A 19,287-nucleotide genomic window follows, 5' to 3' on the forward strand; every position below is an offset into this window, starting at 1 on the left:
CTGTCATTGTCCATCATTATTTTGTTTTAAGAATGTCATCTTCTTTTGTATCACACAACAATTTTTCCCTTCAAATTGAAGTCAGATTAAAACATTTTGACATATTTAACCAAGACATATTAACAGATCAGCTTTATGTAGATCAAAGTAAGCGTTTAAATTATAGTTCAGTTATAACTGCTCATTTTGTCATTTTTATTTCATCTCATAAACATTCATGAGGTACTCAAATCTACTTTCAAGTATGATCCTGTGTGATATTGTGCACATTTGATAAAGTTTGCTTGTCATTCCTGAAAAAGAAAAGCTTTTATTAAAGAAAACTCCCTATTCAATTAAAGATTTTTTTAAAAAATGTGCACTGATCCCTAATCATTTGGCATAAAAGTACATCCGGTGGTGGCATTCCGTATCTTGTATCTTAGAGATGTTGAAAGTTTAGTGTCAGAGGTTATCTTGAACCACTCCAGATACCTTGGTGATATAGTGGAAAAGGTGTGTTAAAACTGTCTCATATTTTTCTTTGAAATAATGGTTGTTGCTTGCTATCTTTAAACACCTTTGACCTTCAAATGAAGTTATTTAGGGTTGCATTTTTTGACTTTACAAAATGCAGTATCTGATATATATCTTGTTTCTTCCCATTTGCAAAAGGAGAATATATATACACAAAGCCATGGAGGTACTGACATGTATGGGTCAGAGTGATTGGATCTAATTCTTAATTTTCATCTTTTTTTATTTTGATAAACAAAATTTGGATTGTAATTATATCAAATTACTTGTCAGTGACCATACATGTGCTATGTATTACTTTACTATATGTAGAATTATTTTGTCTTTCTCATTAGTATGCTGTAGTTATTAAGGAGATGCTACTAGTGGGCATTTTAGAGGCTTGGTATGTTTAAATGGAAAGATCAGAATGTTAGATGTTAATGGCCCAGGTAATTGTTCAGTGTTACGTGTACAGCATTGTAATACTTCCCACAGTTGACTGTTGATATTATAGCATAAGACACAACAAAGTTGGATTAGAAAAGCATTAAAATATTGTCAATTAATGATTATTCTTAGATCACAGGATTTGGGGAGAAGTTGGTAGTAGCTTTTAATTGCAATGAATCTCAGAGATACCTATCAACCAGCTTTACTTGATTTTGTATTTGAAAATTTAAGTCTTACCTTGGAAACTTTTTTCATGCGTATTTTCCATTTCCCCTAGCTGTCAAAATGGTAGTAATGTGGGTTGAGAAGGTCTAATTTATCAAATGATTCAATCTCAACATATTAACATCAGGATTCAAATTGGTCTAATACAATTCAACTATTGATAAATTTTTGCCTGTACACCTGGTTGAGAAGGTCTAATTAATGAAGTGATTAAATCTTAACATATCAGAATCGGGATTCAAATTGTTCTTATAAAATTCAACTATTGATAAAATTTTGCATGTATGATGTTCCTTTTTCTTTTGAGTAGACTGTATATGAGAAGAGTTTACATCATACAATCTTTATTCTTTAAAAACATCTTACATTTACTTGTTGTAAAATGCTAGGTTTTCTCCCGTAAAATTCACCTATGAAAATTACACAGAAAGATATTTCTTAAAGAAAAGTTTTGTTTTTTGATGATTATTGGGATAATATTCAGCATGGGGCATTTTTTAACCTACCAACCAAGCTGACATGACACCATGGTCCATTACCGTAGCTTGGTTGCTTGATCACATTGAATTCCTGTGCATAAACCATAAGATGGTGGTGTAAGGAGCAAGTGGAGTAGGTAGGAAATTTTACAATAGTTAAATGGATCAGTCCATAAAAATCTTTTTATTGTTAATAGTAATTTTTATTTTGTCCTTGTTATTTTGTCTAGGTAAATTTACATGCACAAGTATCACTGTCTTTATTGTGTGGGTGACAGGGTTTTATCTTAAGATAGATGAAGTTATAGCATGCCCTAATGTATCACATGCAGCTCATCTACTAACACTTACTAAGTATAATTTTAAGTTGTGCATGCCACTGTGTATTTTATAAACTCTTCTGATTAATGTGTGTGGTCTGCAGAATTAAAGAAGTGAGTAAAAAGCATTTGGTTGTGTTACAATTGCCTTAAACCTGGCATCTAGATTAAAAACTTGGGCATTTTTAGAGAGTTATTAAAATCTGAGAAAGGAGTAAGCAAGAAATGTTCATTTTAGTTGAGAACTAGTGGATGTACAGGCCTGCTTATCCCTGCAAAGGATATATTTGGGGTGCACTTCTCTATCCCGAAGGTTTGCAGTTCTGAAAGTTGGCTATTCCGGTACAGATAGAGCTTAAAGATAGCAAACAAAGTAAAGTAAACAAATGGCCAGTGAGCACTAATGTTTAAAAAGTCAAAGCATTCTTCACGAAATGCAAAAGTTGATATTCTCATTGCACGTACGTTGAGCATTATTACAACAAAGCATAGTTGGGGGAGTTACACATTATGTTGCATTATAAATCGTAGGAATTACTTATGCGCCAAATCTGCACAAATCACAAAAAAAGTGCAAATATGAGAGAGCCTCCCAAATATGTTTCTTTGGGGACACGGGGGTTAGTGCTTGCCCCAATTATGCAACTAATGCAGCTATTCACATCAATAAACTTTTTTGGGAATACCAAAGCTTTTTTTTCTCTTCAGAATACCAAACTTGAGGAATAGATTTTAGATCAAGGCTCTTTTATTTTCCAGAATAGCAAACCTTGAGCTGATCCCATTTAATTGTGATGGAACTTGGGTTACAAATCTAACACTGCTCCAACTACTGATAACTGAAATAAGGAGTTTTGAGGATGTTATGCCTTGCTTTTGACAGATTGAGAAGTTACCACATAACTATTTTAATGTCCAGAGCATTTCATCTCTGCAAAATGTTACAGAAGATTTTTTTTATTTTTATCAACCTTTTTCTTTCTAATTTTCTGTCCTATTTTCTTTCTTTCTTTGTTTATTTTTTCTTTCTTTCTTTTTGGATAGTAAATAATGTATAAAAAATGAATCTTTTCATCTTTTTACATATAGTCTGCTTGTCTAAGAAAACATTTGAATTGTACTTGACCTAAGTTCAAGTTGAATATATCACATTCTTGGTGTACAACATGTGGTAGAAATATTACTGGATGTTTAAGCAGTGGTTGCTATACTTGTAGACCCAATCTTTGATAGATAGTAGGGCAAGAAAAATGTGTGTGACTGTTTTAGCCACTTGAGGGATGTAATTGTGCACACAAATTGGAGATGACAGCCAGTGGGGGGATAAGGTAAACACAAATCTTAACTACACTGACAGTAAAACAGTTGTGGAAACTGTAGGAGTTTGACCCCAGCAGCAACAGGCCTCCAACGGTCCAATAAAACAAAGAGGTAAGAACTGTTTACAGTTTCAGATTTCAAATTGGGAACTCTTAAATACAATCTCAAATGTATGCTGGGTTTTCTTCAGGAAGCAGCAGCCAGAGCCATAACAATAACAAGAAGGAAGATAGAGGGAAAAATGAGGACAGATCTAAGAAGACAGTGAGTGAGCAAATGAAAAAAGCGTCCAACGAAACTGCAATGGAGGTGAATTATGAAGCAATTGAAGACGAGGAGGAGCTGACAAGATTGGTAAATTTCTTTAAGAAAATGTCACTTTGAGGATTTGCTTTGAAGTAGTGTAAACATTTGTTGAAGATTGATATGTCTCTACATCTGTCATCTTCAAATGATGATGCTCATGCCAACATTGATAAGATTTTTTATAGAAATAGACATTTATCATGTCATGCCCTTGTATTCAAATTTCCATCACTTGACAGTCAGCCTTAGAACTTATTTGCATCTATGCAAGACAATATTACAGTAATTGTCTGGAATGTATGCATTAAGTAATGGAGAAAAGATTCATAATATTATAAGTCCCTTAATCATGTCTTGTGTCTTTTTCTCATATATCTTCTTTATAAATATATAAGCACTACAAAACCATAACTGTTGATCATATCACAGAATAGGCATATTAGTCATTGCTTGTATTTTGTTTATGTGTGTGCCTACTATGCTGTGATGGAAAGTTTAAAGGATAAAGACTGTTTAGCATTCCCCACAGCAAGTGTGATTTCCATGTCCATTAACCCAGTCATATGCTATCTTCAGCCTGCACATCTGATCTGATACTTGGTCTCAGTCTAGTGTGGTAACCACATTCTGCTCTATGCCAACAATAGACAAGCTAATATGTAAAGTCTGTTGTGTAAGAGGGAGAAAAGCTTCAAGGGATATACATGTCTGGCTGGTAATTAAGATTGCTCTGTTGCAGAATTTCAGCATGTGTCATGAGAGATGTTGGAGAGCACCTGCATGACAAATGAGTGGTTGTTACACTGTTATGATGGATTGAAATGTCACCTTCTTGTATCTAACCAGTCACCTGTGTCAGTAGGGATAAACAGTTTTTTTGACCCTCCTCTTATTTGACCTTGTTTAGAACTTCATTTAATCATTTCAGTGTGGCTTGCACTTTAAAAAAGACCTTTTAACTATTAAAAAGGAGACACTGCCAATTTATGGCTGGAAAGTTGATCCCATGTGAGATGCTTGATAAAATGCTTCCCCATAAAAAGTGCACTCTTTCCTGTTATTGACATTTTGTGTTCATGCATCTGAAAGTGGTATTTTTAGCACAATTGTGTTTTTTAAGTTGGTTTATTTTTTGCTGTGTGTGTGTATGTGTGTGTACGTGCGTGCATCCCTATATTCACACACATGTTCATGATCTTGACTATAAGGTCCCTTACATATATACTGTTCTTAACAGTGAGTATTTGGGTATATTACATATGGAGGTAACTTGGTTTGCTGTATGCACAGGATGCTGTGTAACCTTTCTCACTTTTGGCTGTCTTTGATGTGCAGTGCAATATGTAATGTCTGCAGCATAAGGTATACCACCAGATGTGATAAGCCCTATTTGTTTTCGCTCCACATTTAACCCTTTCTGTTTACCCATCAGAATTGACATCCAAATTGACAATTAGACCCCATTCCCATTGATGCCATTGGTCTACGTAGATCGATCCAACTCCATGGTGACTTTCTCTGAATGCAATTAGTTTAACAGATTAACATGTAACTTCTTGATGTAAAGTAGAATACAGAAAAGCTTGTGATTATACCAGTACTTCCGCAGCAAGAGGAAACCTGTCTTTCAGTTAACCTGATTGCACTCAGCGAGAGTCCCTGCAGAGTTCGAAAGTTTAACATGGTCCAAATATTTGCATCATTTTACTGGTATGTGTGGTTAAGTCAAAATGTTAAAAAAAAACCTTTCATTATAGTTTTTTGGTTGTCTTTTTTTTTTTTTTTTTTTGTTGTTGAGCTGTTTAATTCCAGATTTTAAGGTAACAAGAGAAGTGATGTGATTTAGGTTGTTGTTTTATATTAGTGTCACACAGGTGACAAGGGCAGTAAACTGGTGTGACCTTCCAGTGCTGCAGACTTCTTGTACACATAGTATATATGCACATTTTACAACAAAAAATTGAAATCTTACATAAAAATTTCTCAGTTTATTAATTGTATATTAAGCTTGGTTATATATGGTAAAAAAAAGATTTTAGTTATTAACCCACGTTCTGATATGTGCTATACAATCTTCTTTTAGTAGCTTATATTTAAAAAAATTAGAATAGATATCATATATTGTATAGTTATCACCCTTAGACTTCATTGTACCACCAGCGTAGGCGCTGGCGGTACTCATGGTTTTAGTCCCGACCCGTATGTTCCGCCGGCTCCGACGGCTCCTGCGGCTCCGCCGGCTCCTGCAGCTCCGCCGGCTCCTGCGGCTCCGCCGCCAAGTCACCGTTACCGCTTCTCCTCCTAGACGGTAAGGGCCTCCATACCCATCTCTTGGATTTAGGTCACCTATAATCTCAACTCGTTCCACGTAAAATTTGGGCTTTGTCGGTATTGGGGTCTAGGTGTGGCACTCATTGCAATGCACCCTTGTCCAAAAATGGCAAAATTAAATGCTAATTATCTCCCCTACGGAAGGAATTATGGGAAAAATTTCTACAGACAGCTTTCCAAAAGTCATATGTGTAGATTTCAAATATGCCCTTGGATTTGACCTTTGACCTTTATTTCAAGGTCAAACGGGCCAAAATTTTCAAAAAAACAAAATTTTTGCCGAAAAAAAATTTTTTTGCGCTCTTATTCAGACACCACACAGACTTAACTAATAATATTAATGGAAAGTGTTACCCTTCGGGTCATCTTTCATCTCCGTGAATTTGGGGTCAATCGGTGCATTTTCACGGGAGTAGCGGCCATAAGATATCAAAACTGAAAATTGTCTCTAATTCGGGAACCGTTAATGCTAGACACCCATTCTTTTTTGCATTTTGTAGAGCATGTAAAGCCCAACACTGGAGGTGGTCTCCGTTTTTTTGTATTCCATACGGTTTTCGAGTTACGCTTTATCAAAAAGTCATATACTGGTGGTGAAAGCAAAATGTGCGGGCTTGGCAAAGCAGACAACTTGTGGTCAAAAATGACATTATTTCATCAAATTTGAACATCTGGAACTTCAAAGCACCTCCCATTTCAAGAATTTTGACCAAAATGACCTTTTCTTTATCTTAATTAATTTTTTTCTGTAGGAAATTTATGGCACACTATGGTAACTCCAAAATTATACCATTTAGTACCTTATATCTCCAAAACTGGCAGAGATAGGTCCATAGTTACTATTGAAGTTGAAAAGGAAGTCATATACTGGCAATCTAAATGTGACCTTAAAATTGACCTTTGACCTACTTTTCACCATGAACTGAACTTTGTAAATTTTGCGTCCCTTTTATCTCCAAAACTGGCAGAGATAGGTCCATAGTTACTATTGAACTTGAATAGGAAGTCATATGCTGGCAATCTGAATGTGACCTTAAAATTGACCTTTGACCTACTTTTCACCATGAACTAACCTTTGCAAATTTTGTTTCCCTTTTATCTCCAAAACTGGCAGAGATAAGTCCATAGCTACTATTGAACTTGAATAGGAAGTCATATACTGGCAATCTAAATGTGACCTTGAAATTGACCTTTGACCTACTTTTCACCATGAACTAACCTTTGCAAATTTTGCGTCCCTTTTATCTCCAAAACTGGCAGAGATAGGTCCATAGTTACTATTGAAGTTGAATGGGAAGTCATATACTGGCAATCTAAATGTGACCTTGAAATTGACCTTGACCTACTTTTCACCATGAACTAACCTTTGCAAATTTTGTTTCCCTTTTATCTCCAAAACTGGCAGAGATAGGTCCATAGTTACTATTGAACTTGAATGGGAAGTCATATACTGGCAATCTAAATGTGACCTTGAAATTGACCTTTGACCTACTTTTCACCATGAACTAACCTTTGCAAATTTTGTTGCCCTTTTATCTCCAAAACTGGCAGAGATAGGTCCATAGTTACTATTGAACTTGAATAGGAAGTCATATACTGGCAATCCAAATGTGACCTTGAAATTGACCTTTGACCTACTTTTCACCATGAACTGAACTTGCAAATTTTGCTGCCCTTTTATCTCCAAATCTGGCAGAGATAGGTCCATAGTTACTATTGAACGTTGATAGGAAGTCATACACTGGCAATCTAAATGTGACCTTGAAATTGACCTTTGACCTACTTTTCACCATGAACTGATCTTTGCAAATTTTGCTTCCCTTTTATCTCCAAAACTGGCAGAGATAGGTCCATAGTTACTATTGAACTTTAATAGGAAGTCATATACTGGCAATCTTAACGTGACCTTGAAATTGTCCTTTGACCTACTTTTCACCATGAACTGAACTTTGCAAATTTTGCTTCCCTTTTATCTCCCAAACTGGCAGAGATAGGTCCAAAGTTACTATTGAAGTTGAATAGGAAGTCATATACTAGCAATCTAAATGTGACCTTAAAATTGACCTTTGACCTACTTTTCACCTTGAACTGAACTCTGCTAATTTCTTTCTCTTTTAACTCCTAACCTGGCAGAGATAGGTCCATTGTTACTATTGAACTTGAATAGGAAGTCATATACTGGCAATCTTACTGTGAAATTGACCTTTGACCTACCTTTTGATGAACTTAACTTTGATTGTACCATTTTAAGTTATATATATATTTTTTGCATATTTTGAAAATTCTTGTTGATTGCATTTTTACAGCTTGTCAAGCAAAAGACTGGTGGCTGTGTCCCTTATTTTGTGTATGTGGGGGTCTATACAAATGCGTTTGCTCCAGCTGGTGGTACAATATTCGGAGGCGGTATCGCCTCTCTGATCCTCTAGTTTGCTGTTGTTTTCAGCTCAATGCTACAGATGATTATTTTGTAAAGAAGAAGATCAGGGCAGCTTTGAGGGGACTGAGGAAGAAAGGTAATTATTCTCTCAGAAACTTTCAAAGCAACAATATTTACTTAAAGAGCAGGGTTGCAAAACATGGTTTCCATAGATAGAAGACTGTTTTTACACTGTATAATGAAAGGAAGGGAATTTCTGCTTTGTTTTGTGATTAATTGAGAGGGTAGATTTAAGTCCTTGATTTATGATTGGTCACTCTCAGTGCTTGGCCAAAAACAGTGTTATTACAGATCTGTACATTTGGCCATCCTTAAAAATTTGATTTAATCTTGATTATTTGGTTGCCTGGCCCTTCAATACAAACAGCATGGACATCGCCTGAAGCTTGTAACTACCCATGCATGGCAAGTTTGGAGAAGTACACAAAATGCTTTCTGACAGTTTAGTGATATTTAAGTTGATTCTTAGATATGCACAAGTAGATTCATTGCAACCTCTATCTTCAGGTGAAACAGTTGAGCAGATGCCAGCAAGAAAATCCAGTGCTGTCTCCATTGTTACAAACAAGGCCAACCAAGATACGAAAAAAATCAGCTCAGTGAATGTAAAGGACATCCAAGATGAACAAACACTGGAAAAGATGGTAACACTTATGAAAACATGTGCTTTTGTCATTCTAGCTTCTTTCTTCTATCTTTTGAATTAATCTGTAATATAATATGTTTACCTTCTTCAGCCTCCCTTGGTGTGTATCTTCTATTACTGGAGGTTGCATCAAGTAACTGTGATCTCCGATCTGTGATGATAACATTTTAGTGCCTGTAAGAATGGAATTGTAGGCTCTTGTTTCCTTAAAAAACTGTTGTTGCAGCCTAACAATGTTTGCTATCTTTTTACTGCTTAAATGGTAGTTTCCTTAAATAGTGCCTTATCATGTTAAACCTAAGCTCTTGTTCATTTTGTGCATTATTCACTGTCTTTTGTTGTAAATATCTTACAGCATTGTTTCTGTTTTCACTCTTTTCTTAGCGGAATACACTGACAAAACTTCACAAAGAGGTATCAGTATTTCTTTCCTCATTGTCACTTTTTCATTTCATCTTTACTGTAACATCTGATAGTCTTTCTTTTTTGATATTCTTATTACAGTATTATGTAGAAAATATTTTTGTAGAAAATGTATTCAGTTTTTAGCAGATCATTTTGACCATCATTAAAAAGACCTCCAGTAATGGTTCAAGTCTATTTGTGATATTTTAACAAAACATTCTGTGGTATAAATTGAAAGATGCCAGTAGAGCATTTGTATATATTGATGTACTGCAATTATTTCTTCATTAATTTGTAGGGACTTCATGATCATATATAATTTGTTTTGGGATTGATAAATGTTTTATGTCTGGAGCTTGCCATGCTAAAACAGAAAGCAAAATAAAGCATGGAATTTAATAATAATTGAAGTGAGGCTTGACATTTATTTTAGTGGTAAGCAGAAAAATATGTTTAGAAATTATCCAGAGGAAGTGTTTAGAAACAGTGTTTTGAATGGATGAATGCTTAATGTTTGCTGCATGGAGTAATTTGTGGCAGTAATTTACACTGTACATTTATGCAATTTATTTTTGAAAGATTTCATTTTTATCCTAAGTTTTAGGTGGTGTTATATGTACTCACTTACATTCACACCTAACATAATGTTGTTTTTTTTTGAGAAGTTAGTAGAAAAAAGGTAGTTTCATAGAGAACATTGTAGTTGAAAGGGTATATGTGTAGTTAAAGCTTGCTTGGGTATAGATTTACATGGGTATTTTCTGCTCTTTGTGGTGGTAAGGTATAAATAACTGGATATATTTTTAAGATATATTTTTTCAAGACAGTTCTTAGGCAGCATAGTTTATTGATCCACAGCATGTAGTTGTAGGGAATGAATCACTTAGCAGCAGGTGGTTGTATCAAATGAGTTAACATGATTAGAAGATCAGGTTCAAATTTCAGTCTCTTGCTGTAGTACATTGCTGGCAGTATTCCATTTATATCCCATTAAATTGTTTCATAGAATTTAGTAGACTTTGGTTTCTTTCAAGCCAGCTTTTTTATGGAATTTTATAAAGGAGTTATAAAATGGTTCTCAACCATGAAGGTGCTTAAAGGGATAATAACTCTTCGTATGAGATCTATATTTCACAATAAAAACATTGTGAACAACTCATAAAAGTATAATATTTTCTGTTGTACCACAAAATCGGCAGTTACAGCTATTATTCTGATATCAGAGCTTGTCTTTAGACCACGTGACCTCCATTGATGGCTATGCTCTGTTATAATCTCTTAAGAGATTTTAACAAAAAACCAAACTTTTTAGAAAAAAACCAGGGACTAACTTTGAATGTAAAAATGGATTCATTAAACATTGGTAAGTATGGGAAAATTGTTGTGTACTCCAGGAAAATTCATTTTTTGGCCAAAACGAAGAGTTATTATACCTTTAAGTCTAAAGCAGTAGTTGATTTCAGATCAAGTGCAAGTACTAGTCTATGAAATAAAATACTGCAATTTGAGGTGCATTGGAAAATTTGGCAATGATAAAAATTATGTTGAAGGTAAATACCAATATTGGTGAAAGGGTATCAGGATGTTTTATAACCATATTACAAATGTTTGTTCTTGGGTTGAATATAGTGGCTGTGCTGTCCCCATTTGTCAGTTTTCCATGATGCAAGTGAAGTATACTTTGTGTAAAGGACTATACTGAAATATTTTCCAGCTTGAAGAAACACGTGATTTTGATAAGAGGAGAGAAATAAGAGCAGCAATGCGGGAACTGAGGGCAAAGATAAGGGGTAATGTTAAATTTTACTTGTATCTTCTTGTGCTGAATAATCCATACAAGCCAAATTTATTTTAATGACTAATTTGTGGGGTGATGGATGGAGCTATAAGAGTCAGATGGAGGACTTAGTATTAGATACTGCACCTGGCATCATTTCCTAAGTTTCTTTGTCTGTTAATATGACCAAACCATTGAGATTATGGTTAAGATGATAAAAATTGAATAATAGGATGTGTATGATATTCGTTATCTTAGACATATACATTGGGTGCTTGATGTTAAAATGGTTATAGAATTTGTAAGCTTGTCAAATAAGTTGAATAATATATCCTACTCTTTTAGATGGAAAGGTTCAGTCTGCCACAAATGATACTTCTTCAAAGATAAGCCCCAGGGAGCAGACAACATCAAAATCAGCAAAGAAGTCTATAGTCCAGGAAGTCAAAGCTGATGCACCTAAGAAAGTATCAAGTGTGACAGCAAACAGCCACTTGCCACAAGATAATAAAAAAGAAACAGAGCAACAGAAATCCCCATTTTCTCCTATACTTCAAGAAGCCACAGATATTGGAGAAGCTCAAGTCTCTCTTGAAACAGAAAAGTCTAATGACATGGTCAGTGAAAAAGCTGCAGTGCCATCTGAGGTATGTGACGAAACAGAAAATAACATTGTATTACTTCCAGATTTCACAGATACAACCAGTAATGTGAAGGTCACAAAGTCAAATGATGGAACTGTCACCATAGAACAATGTAAGGAAGAGGATGGAGGTTTGAAGAAAGTGTCCATGTCTTTCAAGCAAAAAAGGACTGACAGTCAGTCTGATGAAGTGGAAAAGGATACAGTAGTCATCACAGAGAAGGAGGAGCCGGATGGTGAAAAGATAGAAGAAAAAGAAGAAGTTATCACCAAGAAGAAACTCAGTTCAAAGGGATCCTTTTTAGTGAAGCGAGATACTAAAGTAAGCACCAAGTATCGCACTAAAAGTGGAACAGAATTTATTGATGAGGAGATTCTCACAGAAGAAGATTCTAAATCTGTCTCCAAGGGAACAGCATCACATATGGAAATGCATAGCACCATTCACAAGGAAAAACCAACTGGTAAATTAGAACTCAAAGATGCAAACACAGAGGCAGAAAAGGAGGTATTTGTAGCAAGTGATAAAGAAAGCCAGAATGATAAGATTCAGCAAGTTAAAGAAAATTCAGACATTTCTGATACTGCTGATGCAAGCGCGAGTGGAGAAAGGGATTCTACAATCACTCAGTTATCAGAAAACCAATTTTGTAATGTTTCATCCAGGCAAAATGAAGTTGACATTAAAGATGTTCAAGTAAAAGAAGAGGGTTCTACAAAGGATAGTCAACAGAAAAGAGAAATTGGCTCTACAGCTGAAGGTCTACATGTTGCTGAAGCAGTCAGAGATCTTTCCAAGAGAAGCAGTGGATATGGCAGTGATAAAGATGCATCTGAGGAAGATGTTAAAGATGACATTTTTGAAGAAAAATTGAAAGACGCTGGTGAGTGAGTACTAAGGTTCACCATTTTAAACTTTTCTGAACATATTGGAAGAAGTTATGATTTCGGACATATATTTCTAAGATATATCACCATGACCATATATAAATTGTCTAGAAATTCAAAATGTGATTCTATGTGCTAATTTTTTTTCATAGTGCATATAATAATGGATATAATTTGCCAATGTTTTTGCTTTACAGTTTAAATGTTTTCTCCATTTTTTAACCTTTTTAAAAAACTTAATTGCAGGACTCAAACCAACCATTTCATTCCCATTAGCAGACCTCTCGGTGCTAGATGGTGAGACAGCCACCTTTAAATGTGAGTGCCTGAATGCGGACAATGCCTCTGTAAGCTGGCACAAGAATGGGAAATTACTCAAACCATCAAAGGACTTTCAGCAGACATTTGATGGCAGAACAGCTACACTGATGATAGATGAGGTCTTCCCAGAAGATAGTGGTGAATTCAAGTGCACCTTCGATACAAAAACCGGACAGGCAGAAAGTACTGCCAAGATGATTGTCAAAGGTAATTGATCTATTGAAAGATATTTCAAACCAATTTGCTTATTCAGAAAAATTTTGTCAGGTCCACATCTATGATCTATGAGTTGATAATAGATAAAGGAATGCTGCAATGAAATCACTTCCTAGGTAATGTGATGTAATGTTAAGCTGCCAAATATCTAATATTATGTTGGATTAAACAAAGCATATAGTTAAACACTGTAGATCATAAAAGGTGGGGATGATTTTCTGCCAAGAGTATAAAACTAATATAACAATAACCATATTAACCCAAATGATATTAGGTAAAGTGTTGAGCAATGTGGAAACAAAAACATCTGAGTTGATTATAGAAGGGGATAAGAACGGGTGGGAAAAGTGAATAAACAGAGGCAGTAACTTACCTTTGACCAGGAATGTGATATTTGGCGCTGTACTAGGATTTGTGTTTCTGCGATCAGTCCTGCACGTCCCTGTGGCTGTGCTGCAATCTGGCGAGTGTCTTCTGAAGAGCGTAACTGATGCCTCGTCTCTGTCATCTCTGCTCATGTGGTTCAAACTAGTGGCATGATTGGCTAATAGTGTCAGAAGGTTAAATGTATGACAGTGTTATTTATAGAGGCACCTGTAGGCAGCGACTCGGATTAAATGTTAGCTTGATAAATCAGATTATGGACCAGCAATAATCTTTATAAATGTTTGGGAAGATACACTGCTGAAAATAGTTGAGACATATACTATTAATATAAGGAATGAAAGCAATATATACAGGTATACTAAATAATCCAAAGGATATAACCAGTGGACAACTGTTATATATTATTTTCCAATAGATATTTCAATCATAACTATGTTTAACAATGTGATTGTTTTGTTCCTGTGAATTCCAGATGGTTGATAGACTTTAGCTATCTTTCACATTATTATCCCTAAGTTAATTTTGGAGAAAAAATAATATTATTCCATTTTTTTCTTCCAGATAACCCCAACTTGGTGTCACCAGCATTTACCAAACAGCTTTCAGACCAGATAGTGATGGATGGGGATAAAGTTTCATTAGAGTGTGAAGTATCTGGCACCCCTAAACCCATAGTGCTGTGGTACAAAGGCAGCAAAGTCCTGAAGAACTGCAGTGACTTTAAGCAGAGTTTTGATGGTGTAAAGGCTGTCTTGTGTATAACAGAGGTGTTTCCAGATGACACGGGAAAGTTTACATGTGAGGCCAAGAATGAAGCTGGGGAGGCAAAGAGCACATGTCAACTTACTGTGAAAGGTAAATTTTCTGACAAGGGGTCAAAAGAAGTGCAGTACTAAAGATCTGTCTGTGAAATAAAATGAAGGATAAAAGTGAACAAACGAAAGGACCATGGAATATTGATATTTCATGATTGATATTGGTCGCAAGTTAAAAAGTCTTTGGTATGTCTTTCCTCCCACTAAGTGTTTCAGGGCTAATATAATTTTTTTCTGGATCTGTGCTTAAGAAAGGGAATATATTGAAGATAGTGCATATTTCATTTAAGTTCATTCTCTAAAAAGCATTGATTCTCAAGTGTTATCTTCAGCAAAAGGTTAAGCTTCCAGCATTGGTGGGTAGATAGTCCACAGAAATACAGGAGCTGTTGGAGAAACTTGCCAACAATATCAGGGGTAGTGTCTGGAAATATGAGTCAATAAGGCAATTACTATTTGTTGAAATAATCTTGTGGACCAGTGTTGAGAAGGTTTAAGGTATTCATATTTTGTTTTGTTTGATTTTCAGAATGCCCAATTTCATTCAAAAAGACATTAAAAAGATGCATGCAAGCAAGCAAGATTTAAGACAGGGTTTGATACAGTTGTACCATACTACCGCATTCTTTACATTTTTTTTCAGAATACAGTCAAGAAGAAGAAGAGAAACAAGCTCCAAGTTTGCCACGCTTTACCAAATCCTTGATGGATATTTTGGCAGAGGATGGCCAGAAAGTAGAGTTGGAGTGCACTGTGGAAGCCTCGCCAGAACCCACCATATCATGGTACAAAGATGGCCTTATTATAAGTAAAAAGAACCCAGACTTCACCCAGGTTTTCTCAGATGGTGTTGCCAAACTGGTGATTAGTGAGGTTCTTCCTGATGATGAGGGTCAATTCAAGTGTCTAGTTAAGAACTCTGTGGGTGAGGCTGAAACGGTGGCTAATCTGAAACTGAAAGGTAAGATTGCATGGTTTTTTGTTTCTACAAAATTGATAAAAGATACAGTTTGCAGTAGATCAGTAGAATCTTAGTAGTATTGATGAAATACTTTAATTGCTTTACTTTATTGTCCAATATTTCCCAAATGCATATTTACTTTTTTCTGACTACATAAAATATACTTAATCAATGTGTCCTAATTTTACAAAGTGGAAATTCTTTGATTTTAAAGTTAAGAATTTTTTTTTTGGGGGGGGGGGGGGGGGGTAAATGTATCATCTCTAATTTCATTGTTCAAAATCAAACTTTTTTTGTCAAAATCTAATTAAAATATGAAAGTTCTTGTAAACTGAACAGAAATACAAATTTTCATTTAATGGAGATATCAGAATTTACATACAACATTGGTGAATTTTCAGTGCCTCCAATAGAAGGCAGGAGTCCTGAAATTCTGCAACCACTCAAAGACATGGTGGCCGTAGATGGCAAACCAATGAGTCTACAGTGTCAGTTCTCTGCTGTACCAGAACCTACAGTCACATGGTACAAGAAAGGTAAACCACTTACGGAGGATGCAGATTTCAAGCTATATTTCCAGGATGGTGTTGCAAAATTAGAGATAATGGAAGTTTTTCCTGAAGATGAAGGAGAGTATGATTGTGTTGCCAAGAATGAATTTGGAGAGGCCAAATGCTCTTGCAGAATGGATGTTAAAGGTGAGTGACAGTATGGAAAAAGTTATTGTTAGTGCTTATTTTTTGTAAAAATATTGTTCTAAACATAAAATGAAGATTTTTTGATAAACCAAGCAGTAGACAATATATTTGCTTCTCTCCTTTTATCAAAAGATTTAATTTGTTTTCAGTTTAGTAACACCAGTTCCTTATATAAGTAAGATAAATGAATACTGGGTAGCAACTGTAGTTCCTTCATGTAATGAATCAATGATGACTTATTTTTTGGAACATAAGTCTCTGTTGTGCTCAAGTTTAATAATTATAGAATTAATTAAAAAAAAAGAATACTGTCTCATGAAAATAATAGTAAATGGACAGCATATCAGGCATTTAAAAGTTACCTTAATCACATGAGTAGAATTCTTTTATTTTTCAACACACAGATAAGGTTACTTTGTATCTTATGTTATTGAAAGAGATCCATTTATAAAACTGTTTGGAATTATGATTCAAAAACAAAATCTGTTAGCTCTTATCATATATGTGACTGTTACCCCTCATCATAGTATTTTTCAAATTCTAAGCTTCCTAGCATTTTTAGGTCATTTTGAAAATATACTTTACTATTTGATGATATAGACATAGCACATGGATTGTATTTTTATGAGAACATGTATATGTATCTATGTTTTCCATTGTGACTGAACCCTTCTGTGGACTGGGGCTGATAATATTCATAGCCACATGTCAATTTAAAATTGTCATTGTCAAAATAGGTTTGTATTTATTTCATTTGTGATTTCAAATCAAATTGTGGTAGCTGTTACCTTGCTATCTTGAATGATTTGTTATCAAGTGATTCAGCCAAAATGTACTTTATGCCAGGTTTTACCAGGTGTGCACCTAACACATCTTAAGTGGATTTAATGGCATAAGTGTTCAAACTGTTTCATACTACACAAACCACCAGACACAGATGTATGGCAATTATATCTCATTTCAAGCAGCAGCAATTTGCATAGTGGAGTGATATATATTAAAAAGTCCTAAATAAGCTATTCCATATTTTCTTAATACTGATTGATTTTATCATGCCGTGTTTATTAAGAAATTTTTATCACATAAGTAAAAGACTGGGGGTTTTCTGGAGGACCAGTGCTTGAAAAGGCAGTGATAAAAGGGTAATTTTACAGTGCCCATAAAGGTTATGTCACTTCTGTGGGAACACCACATGTATTGTCTGTTGTTTTAAAATTAATGATTTAAAAAAATGCATGAGTAGACGTTTGAATTGAAAGTTTTATAAGGTATAATTTATGCATAACAGTCAACAGCTGGAGAAAAACACTACGTATACAGCTGCATAGATAGGCAGAAATAATTCAGCCTCAGACCCAATTACTTACATGTTTATGGTGAATTTCCACAGTGCATCATGCTCTTTGTTTTCTTTTTTCATCACATTTTAACAGCTTTGGCAATAGTAGGTTGATGACTTGAACTTTTTCTGCCAGCAGTATCTATTGCTTTTGTTTTTGAAATTAATTTAAAGTTTCCCTTGTCATTTTAAAGCTGACAGACCAGTAGAAGGAAAGGACCCTAGTGTCAGTGCCAATATAGAAAGTGTCCTTGAAGATTCTGTCACCACAGACACAGATGTGGTTGACAGGGCAGTCACAGACAGTGAGCAAAACTTGGAAAACAAGGAAGATACAGAAATGAAGGATAAAGTGGTAAGAACACTAAACGTTTAATACATATCAACATATACATTTCTATCAACCTAATATCTTTCAAATAACAAAATTTTACATGTGGGCTGAAAGAGCAGGCCAACAAATAATGAACAGAAAATGAAAAATGTTACTGAACAGCAGATATTCACTTAATATTTTGCCAAAATTACTTTGAGCTCTCCCATTGTGTGCGTGATGTGAAAGAGATGAAATCTTACCAGTAAAATGTCAGAAGGTAGAAAACTAAATGTCAGTCTTTTTTCTTTCAGAATTAGATTTACAATATTATATTCCCTGCAGATGAAATGGTACTTAAGCAATACAGATAGTGTTCAGTTTATTTATCTATATTTTTTCAAATTAACATTAACAAATTGGCATCAAAAACACCACCATCATCAACATAGTTTTTTCTTACAGAAAATGGCTCATTAATTTGAGATGGGAATATAACAGAAAAATAATATTTATAAAGCTGCAGTAAAAGGACTGAAGTAGCGGTACATGGTGTGATATGTTTATTTGCTTGATAATGTCAAGACATGGGTTCAGTGTGTTTTCATGCACAGCCAAATGGTAAAGTTCATCACTGCATGATTCAGCATTAGGATCAAACTTGGGAAAGTGAGTGGCTAAGCCACTGCTTCAAATCTCAACGCTTTGCTCCTTTCCAGTAGGCTTTCATAATTTTTTGATATTTTTATCACTTTTGATATTGCAAGAGCATTGAAGAAGTAATTTATTGTTATTATTATGACAGCATAGAAAGTGTGTTTTTTGAATGGAAATGCCCATCATTTCCACTCAGGTGTTATGGAAGTTAACACTTTATCATGCATTGCAAGCACAATGTTATCCACCCCCCTTAAAAAAAACATTTCCTCTCACAATGTTTTTGACTAAGTTGAGCAGTGCTAGTGAATTATGTAATTTTGTTTAACCATCTAATACTCCTTTAACTATATTATTGGTACCACAGATCTTCAACATGGAAATGAGTGTCAGTGACCTTGGGTTGGTCACAGTGTCCCGCAACAATAGGAACATTGCATTATTACCTCATAATTCCAGTATTGTATTTATTTTTTCATTTTGTTATACATTAGGCACTTGGTAAGAAGCCATTAGGACTGGCCTTACTAATACCTATCCATGTCCCCTCACCCTGTCCTAACCAACTCACACACCCTTGTGGTTGTCAAAGTGTGACACCTTCTAGATGTAAATAAATTTTACATTCTAGCTTTTATTCTCTCTTCATACTTTTCTATGCTATCTTACCCCATCATCTCCATTAACCATCTTTCTGTGTAAGAAATTGTTCTCAAGGCTTTAATGGTTTTCATCTGGTGCCCTATGATTAGCATCTGTAATTTTATTGATCATACTGATTGTCTGACCTTTACTGCGAGATGGTAGGACCCCATGACCCTCTATCACAATCCCACGGAGAAACAGAGTAAT

General features: G+C 35.0%; 1 protein-coding gene across 13 annotated transcripts in view; it reads left to right on the forward strand.

Annotated features, from left to right (window-relative positions):
- LOC106175131 (uncharacterized) overlaps positions 1–19,287 on the forward strand; it is a 57,170-nt gene that overhangs the window by 14,409 nt on the left and 23,474 nt on the right. For 11 of the 13 annotated variants that reach the window (XR_015331760.1, XR_015331761.1, XM_086999579.1 and 8 more), the window contains 11 exons: positions 3,483–3,646; positions 8,376–8,445; positions 8,877–9,013; positions 9,400–9,429; positions 11,135–11,210; positions 11,543–12,724; positions 12,975–13,256; positions 14,214–14,507; positions 15,111–15,428; positions 15,830–16,126; positions 17,660–17,820. Coding sequence is in view for 11 of the 13 variants with exons in the window: in XM_086999579.1 (XP_086855705.1) it covers positions 3,483–3,646; positions 8,376–8,445; positions 8,877–9,013; positions 9,400–9,429; positions 11,135–11,210; positions 11,543–12,724; positions 12,975–13,256; positions 14,214–14,507; positions 15,111–15,428; positions 15,830–16,126; positions 17,660–17,820 (3,011 nt within the window). In the remaining 2 variants the exon portion in view is untranslated. Of the gene's footprint in view, positions 1–3,482; positions 3,647–4,174; positions 4,314–8,375; positions 8,446–8,876; positions 9,014–9,399; positions 9,430–11,134; positions 11,211–11,542; positions 12,725–12,974; positions 13,257–14,213; positions 14,508–15,110; positions 15,429–15,829; positions 16,127–17,659; positions 17,821–19,287 lie in introns of those variants that run through there. The other 2 variants (XM_086999586.1, XM_086999578.1) reach the window with 2 other exon arrangements.

Source organism: Lingula anatina, chromosome 1 (genome assembly GCF_051362555.1).
Source record: "Lingula anatina isolate TDL-2025a chromosome 1, LinAna3.0, whole genome shotgun sequence".
NCBI classification, from domain to species: domain Eukaryota; kingdom Metazoa; phylum Brachiopoda; class Lingulata; order Lingulida; family Lingulidae; genus Lingula; species Lingula anatina.